Raw genomic sequence first — 24278 nt, 5'->3', positions numbered from 1 at the left:
AAACAGCCTATTGATGCATGAGAAGGTTTAGTGAACAGGAAAGATTTTGTAAATTCACTCAGTTTAGCGAGATAAATTTCTGCAATAAGTGTAGCCCTGAAGTTCTGAACTCCAAAGTAATTTGGAGGGCCCGGAATACTCCAAACGTTCTTTAAAACATCCTATTGATACGTGCGAAAGTTCAGTGAACATGGAAGATTATATAACTTCACCCAGTTTAGCAAGAAATACTACTGGAATAAATGTAGACATGAAATTCAGATTTCCAGGGTAATTTGGAGGGCCTGGAATACCTCAAACGTTTCTTGAAGTAGCCTTTTGTTCCGTGACAAGGTTCAGTAAACATTGTAGATTATATAACTTCACTCAGTTTAGCGAGAATAACTACTGGAACAAGTGTAGACCTGAAGTTCTGAACTCCAAGGTAATTTGGAGGGCCTGGAATATCCCAAACGTTCCTTGAAATAGCTCTTGAGATTCTCAGAGGTTGGTAGATTCTATTTGAATTTGTAATGTTATTGTTTTTAACCCAAACAATTACTGTTACGTTTGTAGATTTCAAAGAGTGTGCTTCAGGACAGTTTGGACGTCCTAGAACATCCCAGGACATAGCAAAGCAAGTGAAATAGTGTTTTCGTTAAAAGAGTAATTCTGTATTATCTAGCCTGAACATCATTTATGTTCACAAACAGCATTTCACGCTTCGTATGTACTTATAGTTCAATTTTCCAAACTTCAGGATGTTCAGGATGTTCTAGGTTGTCAATTAGGTCATAAAGGCATATACTTCATATTTTTCTCTAATAAAAGAGTATATTTTGGACAACTTTGCCGAAGACAGTATATACATTTGTTCATTGGTTCTTTTTTTACAGCCTTTTTTGTACTGCGGTCATATATGACCGCGCCGGCCCCAAAGGGTTAAGGCGATAAATCTAATTTTGGCCAAGCTTTATTTTTTTTCGACCATTGTGCACTGGTTGGGAAACTCTGGTCTAAATATATCACAACTGGTCATTCTGCGTATGTCAGTAAATGAGATTGGTTTAATGTGCATCGAAGCCAAACCTCGAAATTTCAAGAGCACAAATCTAGATAATCTGACGACCGTTAGCTTAGCTTAGCTTAGCTTAGCTTAGCTTAGCTTAGACTGACTACACATATCAATGGTTGCTATTCCGTGATTGACCGAAGTCAGCGAAAATGCACAAAGAATCAACTAGAAGTTCGGCTGGGATTGGCCATAATCTTCTTCAGTGTGCATAATTTAGTGCCTCTATTTATACAGGGTCAATAACGGCGCCGGCCACGTCCTTGCAGTCAGGTGGGATTGGGAGAAGGAATGTTAGTGTGTAACCTTTGCTATTTGGAGACCGTGTTTGCCTCTGCATCTCCACAAAGGTTACTGGGAAGGATGTTTGTTAATGGGGAGGATCGTTGGGTCAAAGGATTCACTTTGATAAGTGATTAGAACATGATAAATAGTTTTTTGTCAAATATAAATATGCTTTTATGAAAATATAGTATTTTCATTTGATATGAACAATTTCTATGTAAAGGAAAATTATGCCAACACTTGAGGTGACGAACCATTCAAAGTTTGTTGAACAAATATCTAAATGTAACATTCCTACAGCTGTCAGGACGAAAGCATGTGTTATTATATTTTACTTATTTGAAAAGAAACAAAAACTCGATTGGCTGGAACATCATAGAACATTCTTATTCTTATGCCGACACTTACAGTGGCGAACCATCGAAAGTTTGTTGAATAAAGTGAACCTTTCGCAAGTCTACACTTGTAGTGTCGAACAATTCAAAGTTTTTTTTATAAATACAAAAATAAAGATAAAAAGAAAGGGGTGTTTTGAGAACAAAAAAATGTTAAACATAAATAATTCATGAATTAGAGTTTATGTCGACACTCACAGTGACGAACCATTCATAGTTTGTTGAAAATTCATATTTACGTCCTACCGTTGTATCGATTAAATGTGCAGTCATACATATTTTATAGATTAGAAATAGTAGCATGAAACGAGCTCACCAATTGATCCGTCATCCTTGACTGAGCAGCAACAATCCACATGCAGCTTAACTCGTTTGCTCGGCTATATAAAAGCACTCAGAGAAAATAGGCGCACGACCCGAGAGGGAAAACAACTGACGACTGCTCGGGCTTTCTTGACGCACTGCCAAGGAGCAATCGTCAAGGTCGAAGATCAAACAGAACTAATCGATCGCGGAACTTTTTCACTTCACTCCACCGACGCGCGACATGTTAGCTCCCGCAGAAGCAAGCGTCAAGGTCGGAAGATCAAACAGAACTCAAATCTAGATAATCTGACGACCGTTCGCGATTAAAATTTAACTTACTGGAAACGGCTCTTCAAAATTTTGTTTCTTGCAAAGCAAAACATCTCATGTTGATTGATTGACTGCAGTCAGAAAAGCAAGCATAACTAACTAAAACCAATTGCTGGGCACAAGATCTATGGTATTTTTAAAAACAGAATGTAGACTTAGAACTTAACAGTCCATAGAAATATGAATATAAAATTCATAAAGGAATAATTACAAAACGGTATAGAGCAAAGGAGTTACACCTGTAACCAGTGAGCTGGATGAAGAATGCATTAGGATTCCGCTAGGACTTTGAAGCATCTTGCATGAAATTCTGTAATATCTTCTATATTTCAGAAGTTTCGAGGAAATTCTTAAGTCTTAAGACAATCGCTAACAATTCTCAAATTCCGCTGGGAACCTATTCAGCATTCTCAAGATTTTGCTAAAAACACTCAAGACAGCCCTAGAAATCCACAATTTCCTGCTAGAAATTCACAAGACGCTCCATAAATCTAACGAATCTACTAGGAAACGCCAGATTTTGCGTGGCTTTCAGAATAATACTTTCGGATGGCTTTCTCAGTATGGAAGTCGAAAAACGATGTTTTTTACATTCCCGACGTTTCGTTTTTTTTTTTTGAAAAAGTCGTTGCAGTGTTGCGTTGTATTATACTATAAAATCCGTCGTCAAACCTAAAAATTAAAACGCAGGCATGATAAAGCGCTCTCCGTCGCCAATCAGACGACAATCTATCTATAACGGGAGACCTTACACCCCTTGAAAAAGGCCAAAACCCATCGGCCGAATTGTCGGGAATGTAAAAAACATCGTTTTTCGACTTCCAGACTGAGAAAGCCATTCGAAAGTAGTATTCTAGTTCCAGTCGAAATTGCCATTACCATTTCAGAATAATTTATGATACATTTTTAGGATCCCGTAAGAAACCCCTAATGTTCGCTAAGGATCTCCAGATTGCCCTCTGAAATTCTCGTAAAAATACAATCAAACGATTCCCGATCGTTGCAAAAACGAGAAAAAAAAACTCCGCTAGCACGTAGCCAATCTGACTTTGAGAGTGAATGTGACGAGGAAGAGAGTGACCGCAACACCCGCAACATCTAGTGTCATCCACTATTGATGTCTTTTCAAAATTTAATTTCACCTAGAGGCAATGACATTGAGAATTGAATATAAAAAAAATGTATGTTGGGATCCCATTCGAATTGCACCAGCTAAACATTATTTCGGATTATAGCACACGAAAACACATCTCAAATCTTATCACGCGGAGCCGATTTCAATTCTGCTCTGCCGCAAGGGCAAACGTAAACTGATTTATTTCCCTCTCTTTGTTACATACAATTCAATATAATAGGGTTTTCCTGTAATTTTGGTAGAGCAAATTTAAACTACAACATGTATTATTGGTGTAAGCAAACGGCGATGTGATGTCTTCAGCCTAAAATTCTCAAAAGCCCATTAAAAATCTAACCAAGCAATCATGTAGTACTTAAATTCACCTTGCGCTAGTTTATAGTGATATTAAAAATCTGAAATATCCTATATTGGCCGTATGATAGCCCTTCTTCTTCTTATTCTTCTTCTTGGCATTACGTCCCTACTGGGACAGAGTCTGCTTCTCAGCTTACTGTTTTCGCATTCGTATATCGTGTGGCAGGTACGATGATACTCTATGCCCAGGGAAGTCGAGGAAATTTCCATTATGAAAAAAGATTCTGGACCGACTGGGAATCGAACCCAGACACCTTCAGCATGGCTTTGCTTTGTAGCCGCGGACTATAACCCCATAACCCCATAAGATCCAAAAGGCGAATTTTCGGACTAATGGTTATTTGGGTAGGATCCTGGAAGTATTCTTCAGGTTCTAGTTTGGAAACTATGCATTCCTAGGAATCAACAGGATCGTGTAAGGAACAATCTGATTTTTGATGCGGCCAGTATACTTGAACAAAAATATTGATATAACAGTCTGAGCACCGTTGGTAAATAATGTTGGATCGTCTTTTAAAAATGGAACGTCATATAGATTCTTTACTAAAGAGAGAACGTATCTCCAAATAATTTACGCAGACAGATCAACATACACACTCATGCCACAGACAAACATTTAAAACACCCTCAAACGTATTCATCGCACCTGATCTTATTGAGAACGTAGTTTCTGTTTAAATGTCTGCGTGGGTCACATACCTTTTGTTGCTCTTGTGTGTACAAAAAAAAAAGTTTTGAAAGGTTCCAAAGCTACAGAACAGGTTTTTTTTATTAACTGCATCACCTATCGGCAGACTCAAGTGGGCTGGCCAAACAGTTTGAATGCCTGAGAAAAGAAATAGGAAATCAAGTTGAGATAGTTATATGAATTAAATACTTCATGAAACCTTACGAATACAGGGTGCGTCATCTTTAACGTCGGTATGTGAAAAATTACTAATTTTGTGAAAAATCAGACAATTTCTATAATTGAGGTACTTTGTTTAATCTAAATATTTGCAATTTATTTGGGATGCATCATAAAAAAACATCAATCAAGTGGCTGTATTCATTGGTCGTAGTAATACGAGCTCCTTTTGCTGCATATTTCATTAAATTCTTTTTTGGGGGGGGGGGGGGGTGGGTTGCGATATCTTCGGCACCTCTAGCTCGTCAATGGTCCAAGATTTTCTGGCATACATTTTGCTTTTAAAACAGCTCAATAAACTGAGTCAGAAGGATTCCTAAATTCAAATCAATGTCCTTTCTTGAATTCAATGTATTCTTGATATCAGATGTTCATGAAATTTCCGTTTAAGAAACTGAATGATTTGATTTGCAATGACACATGAAGCGCCGTCTTATTGAAGCTAGTAGCCACCAAGTATTTTTTTTTATGAAATTACGGGCATGCATAAGGAGCCGACATCCAAAGATATCGATTTTAGTCAACTCATTCGTGTTCCTTTTTTTGGCACGAACACCGGCCCAAATAGCTACTATTTGGTCATGGAATGGCGTTTCATGAATCTCGAATAGATTTTCTGTATCTTAAATGAGGTATTTTTGCTTAATAATACCGTAAGGTAATGCCTGTTGACGACGATATTTTTAAGGATATTAAAGTTTAGTTAACACATCTGCAAAGCTATTTTCGATTTAAAGCTTCACTATTTTGGTGCGTTGTTTTTGGTGGGAAGTAATTCATGGTAAAAATTGTACTAAATTAACGATTCCAAAACAAGCCTAACCAAATCGATCGGCTAATAATTGTCAAAGTTATTTAATATTGCTGTGTGCGTTTGTAATGCAAATTTCAAATGCGGGAACACCAAATGCGGTAAGACTTTTAACAAGGAAGGCGATGTCTAAGTTTCATTTTCTTTGCTGGGTTGGCGGTGATATGGATCATGGTTACTAAGTATTCTTTGGTTACTTTGTGTAACCGCGTTTGAAGCTCACATCGTGCAAATCCGCGTCAAACGCAAACAGCATTATTTAGATACCGACATAGAAGATGGCGCACCCTTTACATGAACATTCCGAAGTGAAAAGGTGCGTACGAGAACTATTAGTTGATGTAATTTGGGAGAATATCGACGAATATGAAGCTCTAGAATGCTGTCGGTTGGAAGCTGATCACGATACACGATGATATTTACAAATGTTCACATATTTTCATGGTACTCAAATATGTCAACAAAAACGGATTCATTTTGTTGCCAAAATCGGGGGGTGCTAAAAATGGAGCATGCATGAGATTTAAGAGGCCTTCCTTAGCCGAGTGGTTAGAGTCCGCGGCTACAAAACAAAGCCATGTTGAAGGTGTCTGTGTTCGATTCCCTGTCGGCCCAGGATCTTTTAGTAATGGAAATTTCCTTGACTTCCCTGAGCAAAGAGTATCATCGTACCTGCCACACGATATACCGTTTTGATTCATATTACGGACACTTAAGGACTCAGTGAAGTATAACCCAGCATAGAGCATAGAAAATAAATCATTATGTATGATACATTAGCGTTATCGAGCGTAGGAAGCCCTTATCTTTCGCATGGTGGGTAAAAAATACGCTTCGGTAACTTGAATAATTTTAAATAAATCAAAATGTGTGGCCTTTGCATGATTCTTATTCCGGACGCTTCCTCACTTTTGCCTCATACTCCGGACACTTTGAATCGAATTCCGGACAGCTCATGATAATCATTAATGGAACAGTCAAATCATCAATTGAAATCGTCAAACCACAAAATAGACATCCAAGGTAGTTGGGCATTATAAATTTTTGAAGATATTTATGGAAAAAGCTTACTAAAAAGAGCCTCGAAATTGAGAACTTTTAAACGGCAAAAATTGAAACATTTCGTGTGAAATGTTTCCCATACAAAGTAGAGTGTCCGGAATTTGAAGCTGTCCGTAATATGAATCAAAACGGTACGAATGCGTAAATGGCAACTTTGGCAAAGAATGTTCTCAGTTAATAACTGTGGAAGTGCTTATAAGAACACTAAGCTGAGAAGCAGGCTCTGCCCCAGTGAGGTAATGCCAAGCAGAAGAATAAGAAGTATCCCCGACCCATTACGTTAATGATGGTTTCAGTATATCCACACTAAATCCGCGTGTGATTTTAAAATTTCATTTTTGTGTTCCTCAGAACTTCCGTATCATGGCAAATCTGTTTCAATTTTGTTAGCCAACATTGGTTCCGAAATTCCTCTACAAGATTCATAACACGTAAGGCAGAGCTGACGTTTGATCGAACCCGTCCGTCCCAGTCTCTCCCCCTACGCTTTCAAATAATATGTTATTGGCTGTCTTGGCTGATGTTGGTTCGTATTTTTATTTACAATTCCAATTTGCATTCCATCCATCGCTCAAAAGAAACTCGAGTGCAATTTGATGAGAAATACATTGAAATCTCTGCACAAATATCACTAGCGAGAATCCAGTTTCGCTATTCGTCGTGTGTCTACATACAGTCACCGCAAAAATTAAGTTTCCACTTGATTGTAACCGTGCAAGTTGGCAAGAATCGTGCATTGGAATGGGAAATTCTTTTGTTAAAATTGGTGTAAGGCTACAAATGGGGCCTAAAAATGGTCGATCAGATAAATTGTTCAATATAAGCTCAAGTGGCTTTGCGGACGATATCGATATAATCGATCGCAGATCAGTGGAGGAGGCCTTTGTGCCTTACCATTAACTTTACCAAAACGAAGTACATGGTTGCAGGTAGAGATAGAGGTAGGCTTTTGATGGGGATGTGTTTGAAATGGCCTGTGGCGCAGACGCATGAATCACGAGTCATATCAAGTGTATAAAGATGCGAGTATTATTAGGTGTGTGAAATACGGCAGACTTCAGCGGGCTGGTTCCCAAGTGCGAAGGTTGTTAGAAAGAATTGTGAAAATAATTTTCGAAAGGAAACCAGGAAGAGGTCGTCGACTTCGTGGAAGACCTTATTCGTGTTGGCTGTACGCAGTGTTAGAGGACCTGGCGACCCTAAACGTTCTGGGCAACTGGAGAAGTATCCACTATGGGCGATCAGGTGGCCAATAATCGAAAAAATGACTTGTTCTGATAGGTTTTTCTTGTACATCATTCCATAGTAAACACTTCTATTAAGTTATTCCTGGAATATAAGGTCAAGATCTTTTATAGTTTAATTGATGCAGTATGTCAAAGTTAGAGTTTTCATGAAAAATCAAAAATTCAGTGTAAACACAAGGTACCCATTGAATACCATGTACTGCATAATCGTAATATTTTATACAAATCTTTATGCACTGTCCGAAAGCTTATTCAAAAAGCTAACTTAGAAAAATAAAATGAAATAAAAATTCGTACCTTACGTCGGAAAAATGCGGAGAGTGCACTGAAAAAAATATGTTTATTTTATTATCGAAACTTTACACATCCCATACTTTTTTGTCCCAAGTTGTCCCAGGCTAAAATTTATTTCCAAGGGTACTTTGAGATGTAAACTAAAGGATCGTGAAGAATTTAGCTGCACAAATTTGCACTTTTTTGATTTAGGGCTTTTTGTATTTTTCCAATATTTTTAACCATTTTCTATTAAAAACAGCTAAAAAATAATTCAGAGGATGACTGAATATCGCTAAATCATTCATATCATCATTTTTTAGTAAGTCATAATATTTATAATGGTTTGCACAACGTTAATCGCATAAATGGCTTATATGCATCATTAGTAACAAAACCTATTATTTCGCTATAGACCCTACTCAAAAGTTAGTCCCGAAAACTTGTTTTTGAAAATAAAACATCAAATTTGTATCACGAAACTCATCAATACGACATGAGAAGGACAAAATATTTTTGGCCGCCAGTCTATATGAAAACCGCCCATAGTGGTATCGCCCAAGACCGACGAAGCTGACGCTCTACAATACACCTGGCCATGGCGTGCCGCTACGCTGTAGCCATCAAGGTAGGTAAGTTGAAGTGGGACATGAAAGTAATTTAGACAAATTGTTTCAAATCCAAAAAAAAAAATCCAGAGGAAAGTCTAAAAAATGTCAGCCATCCAAAAATCGAACCTTACTTATATTGTTATGACACATTGTCACCTTCGTCGACGCTACACACATTTTTACAATATAATTTAATATTTCAACTCACGATCTACAAAAAAAAATTGCGGTTTTATGAACAAGTGGGCACTTTATCTTGGCTGTGACTGTACCTATGTAGGTAACTAGGTATACCTACCGATCGTCATCGTTGTTTGTCATTATCGCTATCAGTAGGAGCTGGATGTTCGTCTTTTCAAACCATCTTCTTCTCGGCTCACACATGAAAGCCAGCACGTTCAACGTAAGTTAGTAGTTAGATTAGCGTGTAAGTATTGCGCCGTGCCGTCCCGTAAGCTATTAGTGTCGCGTCTCTTGTGATAGCTAACCAGTCTGGTTCAGTCTGAAGCCGAGGAAGGTTCGTGTCGTGAAAGTGCCTCATAACAAAACATAAAATCGATACGCACAACACTCGTAACAACAACTACAATAATAAAAACAAGGGTGTCCAACATGGAAATGAAACCCATCTCGCAGAAGAAACGGGTCTCGGCCGACCTGTCGGCCCTTGCCGCTAATGGATGTGACGAACTTGGGCAGAATGGCCATGGTGGTGAAAGTGAGACCACCCCGAAAGAAACCCTGAAGCCCGGATCGAAGATTCGTCCGGTCGTCACCGAGGAGGAAGTCCGGAAGCTGCTGGAGCGGTTGTACGGTATCATAGTGCTCGAGATGGGCGAGATGGATTCGTACGATGATAAGAACTTTCTCATACAGGCCGATACGTAAGTTTTGCTTCTTTTGCATAAGTTATCGGATGCATGCTCTTGAAGATCTGCGCGCGTGTTACACCCAAGAGTCAGGTGTGCCGTGAGATTAAAAATGTCATCGCATTGCTCTATAGAAACAGACAAGCCACGTGATGACTGTTGTTGCTGGATTACACATGGACTGGACAGGGACAGGTACGACAACGAGTCTGAAGATTCCATTCGAGCGGAGCGCGCTTAATTTTACCTCCGAGTGATATTTTTGTGTTATCTACGTATCGCGACCGGAGCGGTGCGCTCTGCTTCAGGGTATGCGTTATTGTTTTTTCTCTTGTCGATACGAGACGAAACGATACATGAAACTTCTAACACTGATAATAACAAAACGAAACGAAATGTGGAAAAGTTTCGTGTAGCTCGATACGATACGGATTTTTTTTTAAACAAAACGAAATTTAGAATTTATTGCACGGAATAAATTCCAGATATTTAAGGCTGAAGTTTTCAAAATTTGCCTGTTTGTTAAGAATTTTTAATGTTCTCATACAAGATCTTTACTACATACAAGAAGATCCCGGCACAATAATCAACAGTAAAAGACGACTTGGCATTATTCGTTAAAATTTGCAATTTTTTTACAAACAGTATGAAATTGCCTACATTATCTACTGTAAACACTTAGAATGAATCACAGAGGTTTGTAAAATAAACCACCGAATCTGAACTGTGAAACATTATTCCACAGATTTTCCAACAGAACTGTCAAAATTACACAGAAAAGTTTGGTGAAATATTTACAAGCTGTTCGGTGAAATTTTAACAGTTTACCGTACACCGCGTTTGACACCGGAAATCAGTGAAAACTGTCATCGGCCGTATTCACAACCGCGTTTTGTGCTAACTTTTAAACGGTTAGTGAAAAAGTGAAAAACAGTACTCAAAATGGAAGATGTCTTGGAAAATATCCAAAAATTGTACGAGAGGATTGAAATTATCAAGTTTATGAAATGAAATCAGGTATTGGACAGTGAAAATAATGCAGCAAACTGAATGTCAAATTTTTAATAAAACAATAAAATTGAAAATAGTTCTAGAAATAATTTCATTTTCGCAGTGCCTACAGTTCAACCACTACGTTGAAGTGCCTAATTTTATTTGCATCAGTTGTTTCAAAGGCTTGTATAAAGTTAGACATTGCATCGAGGTAATTAAAATAAAATATGAAATCCGAAAAAAAAACGCAGGGCATCTATTAAAATTTCGGTAAAATGAGTATTATATTTAAAAAATCACAGTGCAATTTGTGGAAAGGCACCGAAATGTCCTGTAAAAACTACAAAAACGAACAGCAAAATCACGAATAATTTTTGAAAAAAAAAACCACGGAATCTGTCGTTACTTTTGACAGATGATCATTTTCAATTTTGACAGATCATTCAGTGAATCAAAAAATCACAGAACGGTTTACAGAAAAATCTGCTGTTGAGATTTCGGTGAAATTTCACAGAGTTGATTTATTCTAAGTGTATATGGTCTGTCAAAATGACATTTTCTTCTTTACGGTGTGCCGTACAAGCAGGGATGCCAAGTGATCTTTTTAAATGTCTTCCACTCGAAAATTTCCAAGTACACTTAAATTTACATAACTCGCGATTGAAGGAACCATCGAGTTACAGAGCACACAATAAGTACACATGCTTTTCAAGGGATAAAGCCATGAAATCCCACTTTTATTATGGTTATCGAGGTATGAAATATCGAGTAATGGCGAGTTGATTACATTAAATTAACTTCACTCAGTCTTCCAAATAGAATCCAATTTTTATTTCTATGCTTGAGATTGCTTCAATTTGACATTATTGTTGAGTTAAAAATTTCGGTACGAAGCTGGTGATCTCAGAAAAAAAAGACAGAAAAGTAGAGAATTCCCGTGAAAACTAGAATTTAGGTTTGTTTAGAATGCTTTCAGCAATAATTAAGGTTTTTTGGGAAGTGAAATTTGATGGAATATGATTCTAGAAAGATGCTGGGAAAAGAACCAGATATTGTTAAAAGTTTTTTTTTTCAAGAATTGCTGCAATATTCAGGAAGTTTAAATGAAGTTTCTTCCTGGATTCCTTAAAAAATATCCCAAGTGTTCCTTCAAGATTTTTTCAGGAATGTCTCAAAGAACTTTAAGAAATTCGTCAGGAAAACCTCTAAGAATTATTTCACGATTTTTTTTTCAATTCCTTCTACAGATGATTTCTAATGTTTAAGGTCTACTCCAGGAAATTCATCGAAAACAAATTCTAGGTGTTATTCTTCCAATAATATCTTCAGAAATTCTTAAGAGATGTTTTCAAGAATTACTCCTAAAATTTCCAGAATTTCCTTTCGACTTTTCTCAAATTCCTTGAAGAATTCAAACCAGAATATATTTGAAAATACCGTCGTGCGGGGTGACATTGGTCCATAAGGGTTACTTTGGGCTAAGATTTTTACAGCAAACTTAAACTATAATAATGAAAACAATGTGGCTAGCTTCAAGAATACGTTTCAAATAGCCACTGTATGGTCATGGATTAGTTTGTTGACTCCCGTACTAGCCATGGGATGCACCGAAAAGGGCGGTCAAAGTCACCCCCTAGGCCCAATGTCACCCCGCACGGCGGTACTATCAAAGATTTATCATAGAATTTTTCCTCAGTTTTCTTGATATTTTAATTATATTCTGCACGATTTGACCTAGAATGCTTTAAAGGTGTTTTTTGATATTGAAAAAATACCCATTTCTCCATAAAAATACTCCAAGAATTCCGCAAATAATACATTAAGGAATTATTTTGATTAGTCTTCTAGGAATTTTCAGTAACTTCGCAGACTTCATTCGAGAAATATTTTTTGCTGATTTCTGGATATATTCTAGAAGATTCTTTATAGATTTATTTTCTCTTCCAAAAAATCATCAAATAATTTTTCTGAAGGTTGTTGACAAAATGCATTCAAAGATTGCTCCAAAAATTTTTACAGAAATAACACATAAAATCCTATTAGGGATCCCTTAATATTTTTGAACTTTTCAAATTTTTGCTCCACTAACCAAGAATTCTTCAAAGAATTCTTTTAACAAATTCTCACGTGTTTCAAGTGTTATTTCAATTCTTTATGAATTTCCTCATGATTTCATTTAGTTTTTTTTTTTAAAGATTGCAATCCTTTCTGTTATTTCTTCTGGATATTTGTATTTGCATTCCTTTGATATTTATCCCTACCGGCCTTGTTTTCATTTTAATGAATATTTTTTATTTTTTGTGAACTTCTTTAAAAGCTATTCAACGATTTTTTTTAAAAAGTTTGTTACTAAAATATATCGTTATTATAAAGAAAACTTCCCTAAATGGTCAAAAAAAAAAAAAAAAAAGAAATAACGATCTTTAGCATATTTCTCCAGAATCATCCTCAAGTAATTCTTACAGAAAAATTCCTCATTTCCTAATGTTTGAGGAATCCTTGCAAACCTTATAGGATCTTTCCAAAAACGTTTGAAGTAATACATAAAGAATTATTACGTGAACTCTTGGAAGAATCTTTGGAGAAATATCCAGAGTAATGTTTTGAGTTATTGAAAACAAAATTCTTAGATAAATACATGAAGGGCGTTCCTAAAGAAATTTCTTGACGAATCTTAGGAACTTTTCTGAAAATGATTCTAGAAGAAAACCTATTTTTTTCTATTCCTGGTTTAATTAAAAAAAACTTGGTACTGTTTGACGAATTCGCGATTTGTTCTCTAATGATTTTTTATAGAAATCGTTCTCAGCAAGATCTGATAAAGATTCTCGATGAATTTTCCGGAGGAGGTTTTTGGTATTGACCTTAGGAAACTTCTCATGATGCAATATACCGTTTTTTCATGGGCTTTTGATGCGATGTGTTTTTAAATCTGCAAAAAAAGTTTTATGAAAATAAACTTGAAGTCAAAGAGTTTTTTTTCACTATCTGAGAAATAACAACATTTACCCAAAGCCATTAGCGTAAATACGGGGATCTAGAGAGCTCTAAGCCCGCATAGAAAAAAAACATTGATTACACAGCGAAACAAAAATGACATTTTTGCGTGTCTCAAGGATCAAATTATGTGTCTCTACTAGATTTGGTATTGCTGAATCTGATGCCGTTCTCAGAAATTTCCCAGCACGTCACAATTTTTAGCTACAGGTCGCCAAAGTTGTATAAAACATTGGTTTTATTGATGTATACCTAAAATTTGAAGTATATTTTATCAAACTTTTTTGTGATCTTATCCACCAAGCATGCAAAAGAGGACTTAAACTTTCGTTTTAAATATATTTTGGTTGAAATTTCACGATTAAATTTAGATTAAACCGATCTTTTTCAACATGCTTGCAGTCTCCATACAAAATTCTTCGTTTCTCTTATATGACAAAATACAATATTTTTCTAAACCATCAAAAAATAACTTTTCCACTTCAAAATTATTATGAACTTCGATGATCAGTATTGTTATACACATAAAGTTTGAATTCTGTGGCAAATTAAGCAAATAAATTGCCTTACAAGCTGGCAAACTTGCATGCAAGTTGGCTGAAACAGTCATTTTTTTGCATTTTCAATAACCAATATCTCAAAAACTAGACGTGCTATGATATTTCTGTAAACGGCAATGGATTCAGCAACCCTTAATTAAGTAAATAGAGGTTTTTTGATGCTGGAGACAAAAACGTGTTCCACAGTGTTATATATGGAAATTACTATGCAGAATTTAGAAAAAAAAACGTTTTAAATACGTTCAGGTCAAATGGCACGTTTCCTTGCAAATGGGAGATTTATGCCCTTGTCTTTGTGATGCTTTTTTCATCATTTACCTGACGGGAAAGCATGGGAGGAAAGGCGTAAAAAGCAATAGAATGAAGCCCACATTCCTCATGAAGAGCGAAGCATATCGAAAAAAGAATTAGCCCGAAGGCCAACAGCAAAAAGGACGATATTAAATCAAAAATGAGCTGTGTATGAGGGAAACCTCCAACATTGTAGTTCAATTTTGTTCTATATCGACCTAACTGCAAAAAAATGCTTTAGCGCAGAACAACCATAATCGTACCGATGGATGTGAATGATGATGTGTGTGTTTCTAATTTTATGTGTTAGTTTGTTAGTGTGTGTGGTTGGACGTCTGTGGTCATTTTGGTAGAAAAGAAGCAGACATACTGCATGGTAAAACTCAAACTTGAATTCAAAATAAGAGAATAAAAGCATCATAATTTAAGCCAGTAGCTATACAACAGCATTAAGTATACACAAGCCAACCAAGCAAAAGCAATCAACTAATCAATCACAAGGGAAGTTCGACAATCCGATTAAAACTGTCTTCATTTTCTGGTGTAGAGCAGACAATACGGAATCTCAACCCAAAACCTTTGAAACAAGATATAAAAGAAGAACTTGAAGAAGAGTACAAGAACACGTTCAAGTCTCTCATGAGTTCGTTTTTCAACGTCTCAGGGCCGATTTCTTTACCTTCGCTTAAGTCGTAAACCCCGTTTACCCATATAGTCAAACTACGTTTAAGGCTTAAGCGGTGGTGAAGAAATTGCTTATCAGTGACATAGCCGTAGGATTTGAAAACGCAATTTATCGCTATCATTACATTGGTAATAATGGTGTCCGCTTCAGAAACGGGCATCTTACTGCTGCTCTCATGCCCAGACGCAAGTCCAAACCGATCCTTATCACTGGAAATGCACCACAGCTGTCAGCAACCATAGCAGAGAGCAATGCTGTCGATCTTGCACCCTTTTTACAGGTTTCGGTAATACTTATACTTGGCAAGAAACACTTGTAGGTTGTAGAACAATGATGTTTACTCCTTGAATGAGTGTTCAAATCGTCAGGTTCTTCAGAGCTGCTGTACAACAAACAGAGTGGTATTAGTGTACAGCAAAAGTTAATGTAGAAGGGCAAAATATTACAACTAATAATTCAGTAAAAAATGGCTTTGTTGTACATGACACAACTTCGGCAATATTGAACTGCACTGATCATGGTGTAATAGAGCTATTAATCTCACATATCTAATTCCATGTGTATTTATTCTCCTGAAGTCGTGTTCGAGTACAATGCACACATGTTGTACAACGCTTGAAACTTTCGCTTCGAATGAACAAAAGTCAATTATAGTCATACCAACCCACTTGCCATGTGGGCCATGTTTTTGAAGTGAGCATCAAAATCAAATCTTATCAAAGACAATTTTCCATCAATTCCGAAAGAGGTGCGCTTAGCAATTATTGGACCACGTGATTCACGTGGTCCAATCAGTCTTGGGAACTGTGACCACAATTCACCACAGTTCATCGATTCTGCCATTCCACCAAAACACAAAGCAGCAGCAGCATCAATACCATCAGGCGTTGCGCTGCCAACGGTTCACACACTGCTTGACTGTTTTTGTCTCTTCACTATGACCATTTTCGGGCAGCTATTCCAAGCTGAATGATTGGAAAAAGTGTTAAATCATTCAATCGCTAATATTTCGCTTGTGTTTTCAACTAATTGAAATCTATTAGCTCTAACAGAAAGACCACAATCATTCCGTTACGATACATATAAACAAGTTCAATTTCATACTGCCTTTATCGAGCAAAAATGCAAAACCCCGAAAACCGCAAAAATCGTGTCACCACTGTGCTCGAGTCATTTCGCATTCGGGGTTGAAAAACGTTAGGAAGAAGAAGATTACATTTTTGAAGAGCTGTGACATTTTTTTGTTTTGAACCGTCATGGTTTGCTTTGGATTTTGATGGTCGTGTAGAAAGATGTAAATGTAGAGGCGGTAAATGTTTGCTACAGTACTTTTCTCATCCCTGCACGTGATTATTGAGCTGAAATCGAAATCAGGTTAACTTCTGCGCCCATCAGTCCTCTCGTGGTGTAGGGGTAACGCGCCCTATCTAGTGAACAGGGAGTCGTGCCTTTGATTCTCACCGAGCAGACGTGTAACTTTTTCGCAAATTTCACATCAATTTGTCCATTTTATCCAATTGCGAAGTATACGTAATGTTTAATTTTTCGGTAGTTGCCAAAAAATGGACGTTCAAGTTAACATTTTGTGGGTGTTTTTGATTTGATTTTTTCAGTTCAGTGTTTTTTTTTAAATAAAGTACATTTTTATTTGCAACTTTATGGTATGAAAACATATAAAGAAACGCCTAACTAGATGCCATTGTATTTCGCGGAATTTTGTTTCCGCAATATTCTACGGAATCACTCAAAATATCGCACACCCCTAACGTTGCTGGACACGGTGCACCGACGACGCATGGATGATAGCAGCGCGCAGTCAGATTTGAGGCTCGCGCACAAATTAGGGTCGTGAGTGAGTGCAATTTCGTGATAACCGGCTGACAGGTTGACGAATGTATGTGTGAGTGTGTGCTTCAGTTTATGAAATTGTTGTTTATTGGGTAATTTTTCGTAATTAAATTTGGTCGGACTGAAGGCTGTTTATCATTTATGAGTGACAGAATTATATTGATTCAAATAGGGCTGACATTGGGGTGAATGGGTTTTACGCCTTGGCGACTGTGTGGGGTGGGTGTCTGTGAGACAATTGCGGTCGTTTGAAATATGTATTATCGTCTATCTAAATGACTGAAATGATTTATTTGAAAATATATGCACCTATAAGCATAACTTGGTTTCATATACAAGAATCGACTGAACTCTTTAATTGATTCATTCCTATCGATTAAAATAGTTTTGGATTGCAGATTATCTTTCGAATCTTGAACAGGGTTTGAATACATTAACACGAAGGAAATAATCGTATGAATTACATAATTGAGGTTGGAAGCCGTTAAGTGGTAATTTCTCTTTCTGTGCCACCAACACTTCTTGCATCGAATTGCTTTCATATCTTATCATTATTTGGATCTGCCATGGTTCCGTTCTTAAAACAGTATTTTCTTTTATCTAATCATTTGGGAAACAATTCAAATTGAAGCTGACTAAGCTCAGCTTGGGCTAAACTAAATAATTCGAATTTTTCTGGATAGCTTTAAGGCTTGGAACTTGAAGCTTGATGAAGACTGAAAGTTTCAGCTCATTCGGTTGTGCCATAAACTGACATACGGTATTTCAGTTGAATTTCTATGGTGTTTTCAGTCCACCCATACCTAGCTTAATACCTTGTTACTTACAGCGTAGCGACGAGCTTGGGCGCTTTAACATTTATTATCATTTTGTTAACAACATATTACATTCCATTTGCCGTTGCAGTTCAGATTTTTTACAGGTGAGTTTATTTCACCTGCTTATAAAACAAAAAAAAAACACGTTTTAATTTACTAACTTAACCTAAATATATAACGCATTATTCGTGGCAATACAAGATTGTAACGATTTTTGCCTGAAATTATTAAATATTTCCTTTGACATTTGTTCCAATGTTTCAACATTGGATATTCTATGTAACTCATTGGAGGGAGGAAGCCTCAGAATCATTTTCAAATTTTTATTTATTCTCTGCAGAGCTTTCATTCTGGTATTACAACAGCTAGTCCATATTGGTACAGCATACAACAAGACAAAGCTTTGATTTTCTATTAATAAGGGGATAGAGACATTTTACATATTTAATACATTTGGCTTGAATGCCGTCAATGTGATTTTTGAAAGTTAAATTCTTATCTACCATGAGCCCTAGATACTTAACTTCATCTGACCAATTTATTGGAACCCCTCTCATCGTGACAACATGTCTACTTGAAGGTTTTAAACAGGCTTTATTCTGCTCATCTTGATCTGATAGATGAAGCGACCTCGTACGCTCACAACAATTATGAACCAGTATTCGCTGTTGGTTGAATAATCCGTGGCTGAGAGAGTGGAGAGAAACGTTGGCTCTATCCAAACGCACATCTTTTATTTGACAGCTCTAGCTTACTGCGAGGCTCTGCAAACACATCATCATTGCTTTTGGGATGAACTGAGGTTGGTTTCTCCGTCAACGCAAGAGCATGATTTCGCTTTCCTCTTTGCCCTTTTGGGCAAAGAGCTACAAAGAGACAACGAAGAGCTGTCTGGAAATGCTCTTCCCCAAACTGAGAAATGGGAAAACATGCTCTCCCCCTAACTGAGAAAGGGAGAAAATAATCTCCTTCTCTTTTAAGCACTGAGGTTGTCAAAACAAACTCTTCACCACTGTGGGAATGAAAATAACAAAACACAAAAGTGCGAGCTCTTCATCCCGCAGAGCTCGTACGCTCAGTTTGTGTGTGGGTAAAATCGCTTCTCTTTTGTAGTTGATCATTAGAAGGGGGAGAAAGAGGATAAGTCAAGAGCAAGGAAGAAGCCTGGTTTTAAATAAAGAGCTTTTGGTTTATGTGGGAAAATTATTAATTGAGTTTTGGAAGCATTAGGAGAAATCTTCCATTTTTTCAAGTATGCAGAAAAAATATCCAAACTTTTTTTCAATCTACTACAGATGACACGCAAATTCGTCCTTTGACGGAGAGGCCTGTGTCATCTGCAAACAAGAATTTTTGACATCCCTGAGGTAACTCAGGTATGTCAGATGTGAAAATATTGTATAATATTGGTCCCAAAATGCTGACTTGGGGAACACCAGCTCCTACAGGAAGTTTTTTAGACCTGGAGTTCTGATAATTAACCTGAATTAATTCAAGGTTATCTGTCAAATCGTACGACAGATAACCTTGAAATATTCTAACAAAGTATGTTGGAAAATTAAAGTTCTTTGATTTTACAATCAAACCTTCATGCCAAACACTGTTGAATACTTTTTCTATGTCTAGAAGAGCAAGATCAGTAGAATAGCCTACAGATTTGTTGGAACAGATCAAATTTGTTACACGTAAGAGTTGATGAGCAGTAGCATTTTTTCCATTCGTCAGGAAAATATGCTAATTGCAAACATTTGTTAAATATATCAACTAAGAATGATAAGCTACTTTCTGGAAGTTTCTTGATGAGGATGTAGAAAATGCCGTTATCGCCAGGAATGAATGCTCCAAGCAATTGTCAATATCAAGTTTTGTTTGTAAAGAAATGTTAACATCAAGATTAGAGTCAATATATGTTTCATATATATTCCAGTCGGTTCGAAAATAATTAAAAGTTGAGCTGATTGGATTGCGAATCGCTTCATGGGATATTTGAAATGTAACAGGGACATGATCAGAATCAAAATTAGCATGATTAACTAATTGGATACAAAGATGACTAGAGTCGGTTAAGACCAAATCAATCGTAGATGGATTTCTAGAAGAGGAAAAACACGCAGGGCTATCAGGGTTTTGAATTGAGAAATATCCCAAAGAGCACTCATCAAATAAAATTCTGCCATTGGAATTACTGTAAGAATTATTCCATGACCGATGTTTGGCATTAAAGTCATCAATGACAAAAAAAATTGACTTATTGCGAGTCAATTTACGCAAGTCAGTTTGGATCAAATTAACCTACTATCCAGAGCATTGAAAAGGCAAATAGGCAGCTATGAAAGTATATTTACCAAGCTGTGTTTCAACAGAAACACCTAAAGTTTCGAATGACGAAAACAGTTGATGTTTTATACGCCTTAGAATGATGATTGCAACTCCCCCACATGCCCCGTCAAATCGATTATTACGATAAACAAAAAAGTTAGGATCTCTTTTAAGTTTGGATCCAGGTTTTAAATATGTTTCAGTAATAACTGCTATATGCACGTAAGAAAATTAAACAGCTCGTCCTCTTTACCATTCAAGGAACGAGCAACTGACTGCTTATGAGGAAGGTCAGTGTACGGTGGTAACTTATATTTATACCACTTCAAGAGGTATTTGCACTATAATTGAGTGCCTTAATGCGTGATAGAATATCATCACAGTAATGTCTCCAAATCGTGTTCCCAATACGTAGAATGTAGAAATTGTGTATCACATGTATTCCACTTCACCCACTATCTCCAGTTCTCGTGCTGTCTCGTGACCCATATTACAATACAACATACTCCGGTTAGCGTGTCTGAGAAGCTTAGAGCACTGGATGTTGTTGTTTTGATTTGACCTTGATTCTCTTATTTGTCGATTAGATAAAGCCGGCGCTGTTTTGGTGTGCATGAGTACGCAGTTACACGATTTAGAATAGACGATTTCCTCACCTGTCCCGTTTACGTGTAATCCTTCATGAATTAAGCGTTGTGCCTGTTGTTGTTGATGATGATGGGCTTGTTTTCTGTTACCTATCCATTCTGACCTGCCAAACCTTGAGCTGTCTATTTTCGTCGTCGATTGTGATCAAACTGGAAGAGGTCATGTGATGCAAATGGAAAAATTTGGGAATCACGCACGTGCTGCCTGTCACATAACTGTTTGTGATCTCCTTCTAATCTAGTGGTTTGAACTTATTTACACGATTTTCGTAATTTGTATCAACACAATGGAATCCACCATTCGGTTCTATTTAACTTTCTTAAACTGGACCTTATTACCATCATTTATCACAGTGGCGCGAACAGACTCGATGATGCAATACCATATAACAAACAAACAATCTCTATTTTCAGATTGATCAAAAATCCCATCCTCAAGACGTATTGCCCCAATGGGTATGTGCTGAAGGTGGCCAACACTCTGGACTCGGAAGATGAGGCGTTTTTTGAAGGACAAACGGAAATAATGCATCTGCTGCAGGCTCAGCACATCATCTGTCCGGTGCCGGTGCAGAACATCTTCGGAAAGTATCAATCCCTGGAGAAGATAGGCGACGGCAAGCACATTGTTCGACTGTTGGAGTATGTTCCTGGAAAGGTGTTCCATGGAGTTCCGCACACCGATCGACTGTTCTACGAGGCGGGGACGTTCATCGCGCAGATCGATTCCGCTTTGAAGGTAGGGTAACCTCTAAATATTTCGAAACCTCTGGGCCAACAAGTCTCCTAGTTTGAATCAAAAGATAATACTCATGTCATTTGGATAGATAAGATTTTTTTAATCGATTATTAGTATAATTTTAAGCATTACATTAATTTCTTATATCCTTTTAGACCATCAGACACCAGGGTATCCTGAAGCGACAGTCTATTTGGATGCTGGATAACGTTCCACAGCTGAAGGATTTCCTGTACGTGATCAAGGATGAACACCACAAGGACATCATCGAGCAAGTGTTGGAGGCTTTCGAAAAGCGCATCGTGCCAAATTTGGCTCAGTTTGATAAAGGTGTGATCTATGGCGATTTCAACGAGCACAACATCATAGTCAGTCGAAAGGACGAGCATGCGAAGGAATATGAAATCAGCGGAATCATAGATTTTGGAGACAGTTGCTACTCGCTGTACGTGTTCGAGCTGGCCATCGCTATGGCTTATATGATGCTGGAGTCCAACGATCTGGACACGGGTGGCTTGGTGATGGCCGGATACAGCATGCTCAGGGTGATCCCTCAGCATGAGAAGGACGTGCTGCGGGTGGCAATTGCGGCTCGTTTGTGTCAAAGTTTGGTCCTGGGCCTGTACACGTCCACGGTGGACGAATCCAATCAGTACATCCTGTCGACTCAAGCCCGCGGGTGGAAGATCCTCGAGGCACTGTGGGCCGAGAAGGATAAAGACATCCTGGAACGATGGGAAAAGGTGGCCGATGAATATCTGACTCGAAGTTAGGTAAATGCGCAACGCAAAGATTTCCAAATGTTTTAACGCACAACAAAAAGTGTCCTTACGCGGATGACGAAGCAATTGAAACTACGATACGTATTCAGTAGAGTGGTAGAATGAAACTGAGATCAATTAAATTAGTAGAAGTAGAGTTTAGGATTCAAGGATATTTTTGACTTTGTTCCATCCTCATTCACATTATTGTAAGTTTTACCTATATTATAAGCAATTAGCATTTCAATAAAGCTCGATTTGTTTTAGCCAAAGAAAGAGTAAGGTTTTGAATTTTACTTTTTTTATATCTGTTGCCGTTTGCTTCTGTGTTTATGTCAGAATATGTATTATTGATCCACATACAAAGATATATTGACTTCGGCAAAATGTATGACAAAACGCATCGAAATTACATAAAATTTTAAACCATCTTCAGAAACGCATCAGATAATATAGTTGTGATGATAATTGCTACACCCATATTTGATTTAGTAAGTACTGATAAGTTTTCTTATTCTCCAAGTGACCAATTGTCCTACGTGCAAAAAGTATTAAATTTTGTAATGTTTACGTCTTTTTGTGTTAGAGTGTAACTTTCAATGACACGAACCACGTGAACGATGTTTTTCTGATTAACCGTAATTTACTGTCTGGCGCTGCGAGCATAATCATACTGCTTTCAGTCATGAACTGCATTGTCCCTCAGATGTAGTATGCTGCTCGCGATGAACAGCTAATATTCTTATTGGAATATGGATCCCATTGCACCCTAAATTATACTAAAGCGGTTGAGTAAGGGAAGACGGAGTGGTATGCGCTCTCTAAGGAAAAACTCAATTTTAAGAGTGATTTTCTTCGAATTTTTTTATTAATTGGCTTTACAGGGAAGAAGCAACCCAAGTAACCATGGAGCATTATATCATTGCATATATAATGCAGCTGCATTGCCGTAAGCCTACCATTAAAGTAGTTTAAAAGTGGAAAAGGGCACCTATACAGTTGAACCAATCCAAAAACGATGATAAAGCAATGAAGCAATTTATAGAATTTGATACAATTGTAATGTAGAGATAATGCTTTATTGCTTGACAGCTCTTGAAATTTGTCGAACAAAAGCAATGTTGCATCAATATTGTTGATATTTAGTAGAATACGTGCAATGTTATAATGCTTGTGGTTACTTGGGAATATGCTCGCAATTATTGAAAACATTTTTGGTTTGGAGCAAGAAATTTAATTGAAAAGAAAAGTAACCAAAGTCAACGTTTTATATAGCTGCGAGGTATAACGTGCCATCCGGTTTCAAACGGATTTTTTACCGCAAAATCCAGCTATTTTTCAAATTCTTATGTATGCAGCAGGTATGATGCAGTTCAATGTCTTTCATCTTGGTGAATTGCGGTGGCGCATTCCCCTACAGAGAAAGTGTGATATAATATACATATAGCTACCTTGATAACTTGATGGCTACAGCGTAGCGTCACGTCATTGCCGGGCGTATTGTAGAGCTTCATCTTCGTCGGTCTTGGGCGAAACTTCTCCAGTTGCCCTGAACGTTCAAGGTCGCCAGGTCCTCTTCCACTGCGTACAGCCAGCGTATTCGTGGTCTTCCCCGAAGCCGCTGACCTCTACCTGGTACCCTGCTGAATATTATTTTCGCAATTCTTTCTTACGACATTCGTACTAAGTGACCAGCCCACTGAAGTCTGCCATATTTTACACGCTTGATAATATTCGCAGCTTTGTACACTTGATGCAACTCGTGATTCATGCGTCTGCGCCAAACACCATTTTCAAGTTTTCCACCGAGTATTTAACGATATTTAACGATAAACTTGCGACGATCGACGCGCCACCATATTTCATATAACGGTTATTAGAACTAACTTGGAGGTGATGTTTTGGAGGTTATTTGGCAATTTGGAGGTTAAAATCACCTCCAAACACTAGCGATTTTGCGGTGGGATGTTGACGTTTGATC

At 37.4% G+C, this 24278-nt stretch overlaps 1 protein-coding gene across 1 annotated transcript; it reads left to right on the top strand.

The window, feature by feature from the left end:
- The first annotated feature begins 9199 nt into the window (after positions 1–9199).
- LOC5563704 (hydroxylysine kinase) lies at positions 9200–22573 on the top strand. Its single transcript, XM_001647941.2, has 3 exons — positions 9200–9654; positions 21212–21536; positions 21692–22573. The coding sequence occupies exons 1-3, from the start codon at positions 9383–9385 to the stop codon at positions 22307–22309; spliced, it is 1215 nt and encodes a 404-aa protein (XP_001647991.1). The 5' UTR covers positions 9200–9382; the 3' UTR covers positions 22310–22573.
- The last annotated feature ends 1705 nt before the right edge of the window (positions 22574–24278 follow it).

Source organism: Aedes aegypti, chromosome 1, assembly GCF_002204515.2.
Source record: "Aedes aegypti strain LVP_AGWG chromosome 1, AaegL5.0 Primary Assembly, whole genome shotgun sequence".
Lineage (NCBI taxonomy): Eukaryota > Metazoa > Arthropoda > Insecta > Diptera > Culicidae > Aedes > Aedes aegypti.
The sequence above is the reverse complement of the archived record's forward strand: the minus strand, read 5'-3'. Positions and strand labels throughout refer to the sequence as shown.

What these genes read in the sequence shown, in the direction of transcription:
- LOC5563704 (XM_001647941.2), top strand. Translation starts at nt 9,383, where the DNA reads ATGGAAATGAAACCCATCTCGCAGAAGAAACGGGTCTCGGCCGACCTG. An exon ending in TTTCTCATACAGGCCGATAC is followed by an intron (nt 9,655 to 21,211) that starts GTAAGTTTTGCT and finishes CTCTATTTTCAG; the next exon opens with ATTGATCAAAAATCCCATCC. An exon ending in AGATCGATTCCGCTTTGAAG is followed by an intron (nt 21,537 to 21,691) that starts GTAGGGTAACCT and finishes ATATCCTTTTAG; the next exon opens with ACCATCAGACACCAGGGTAT.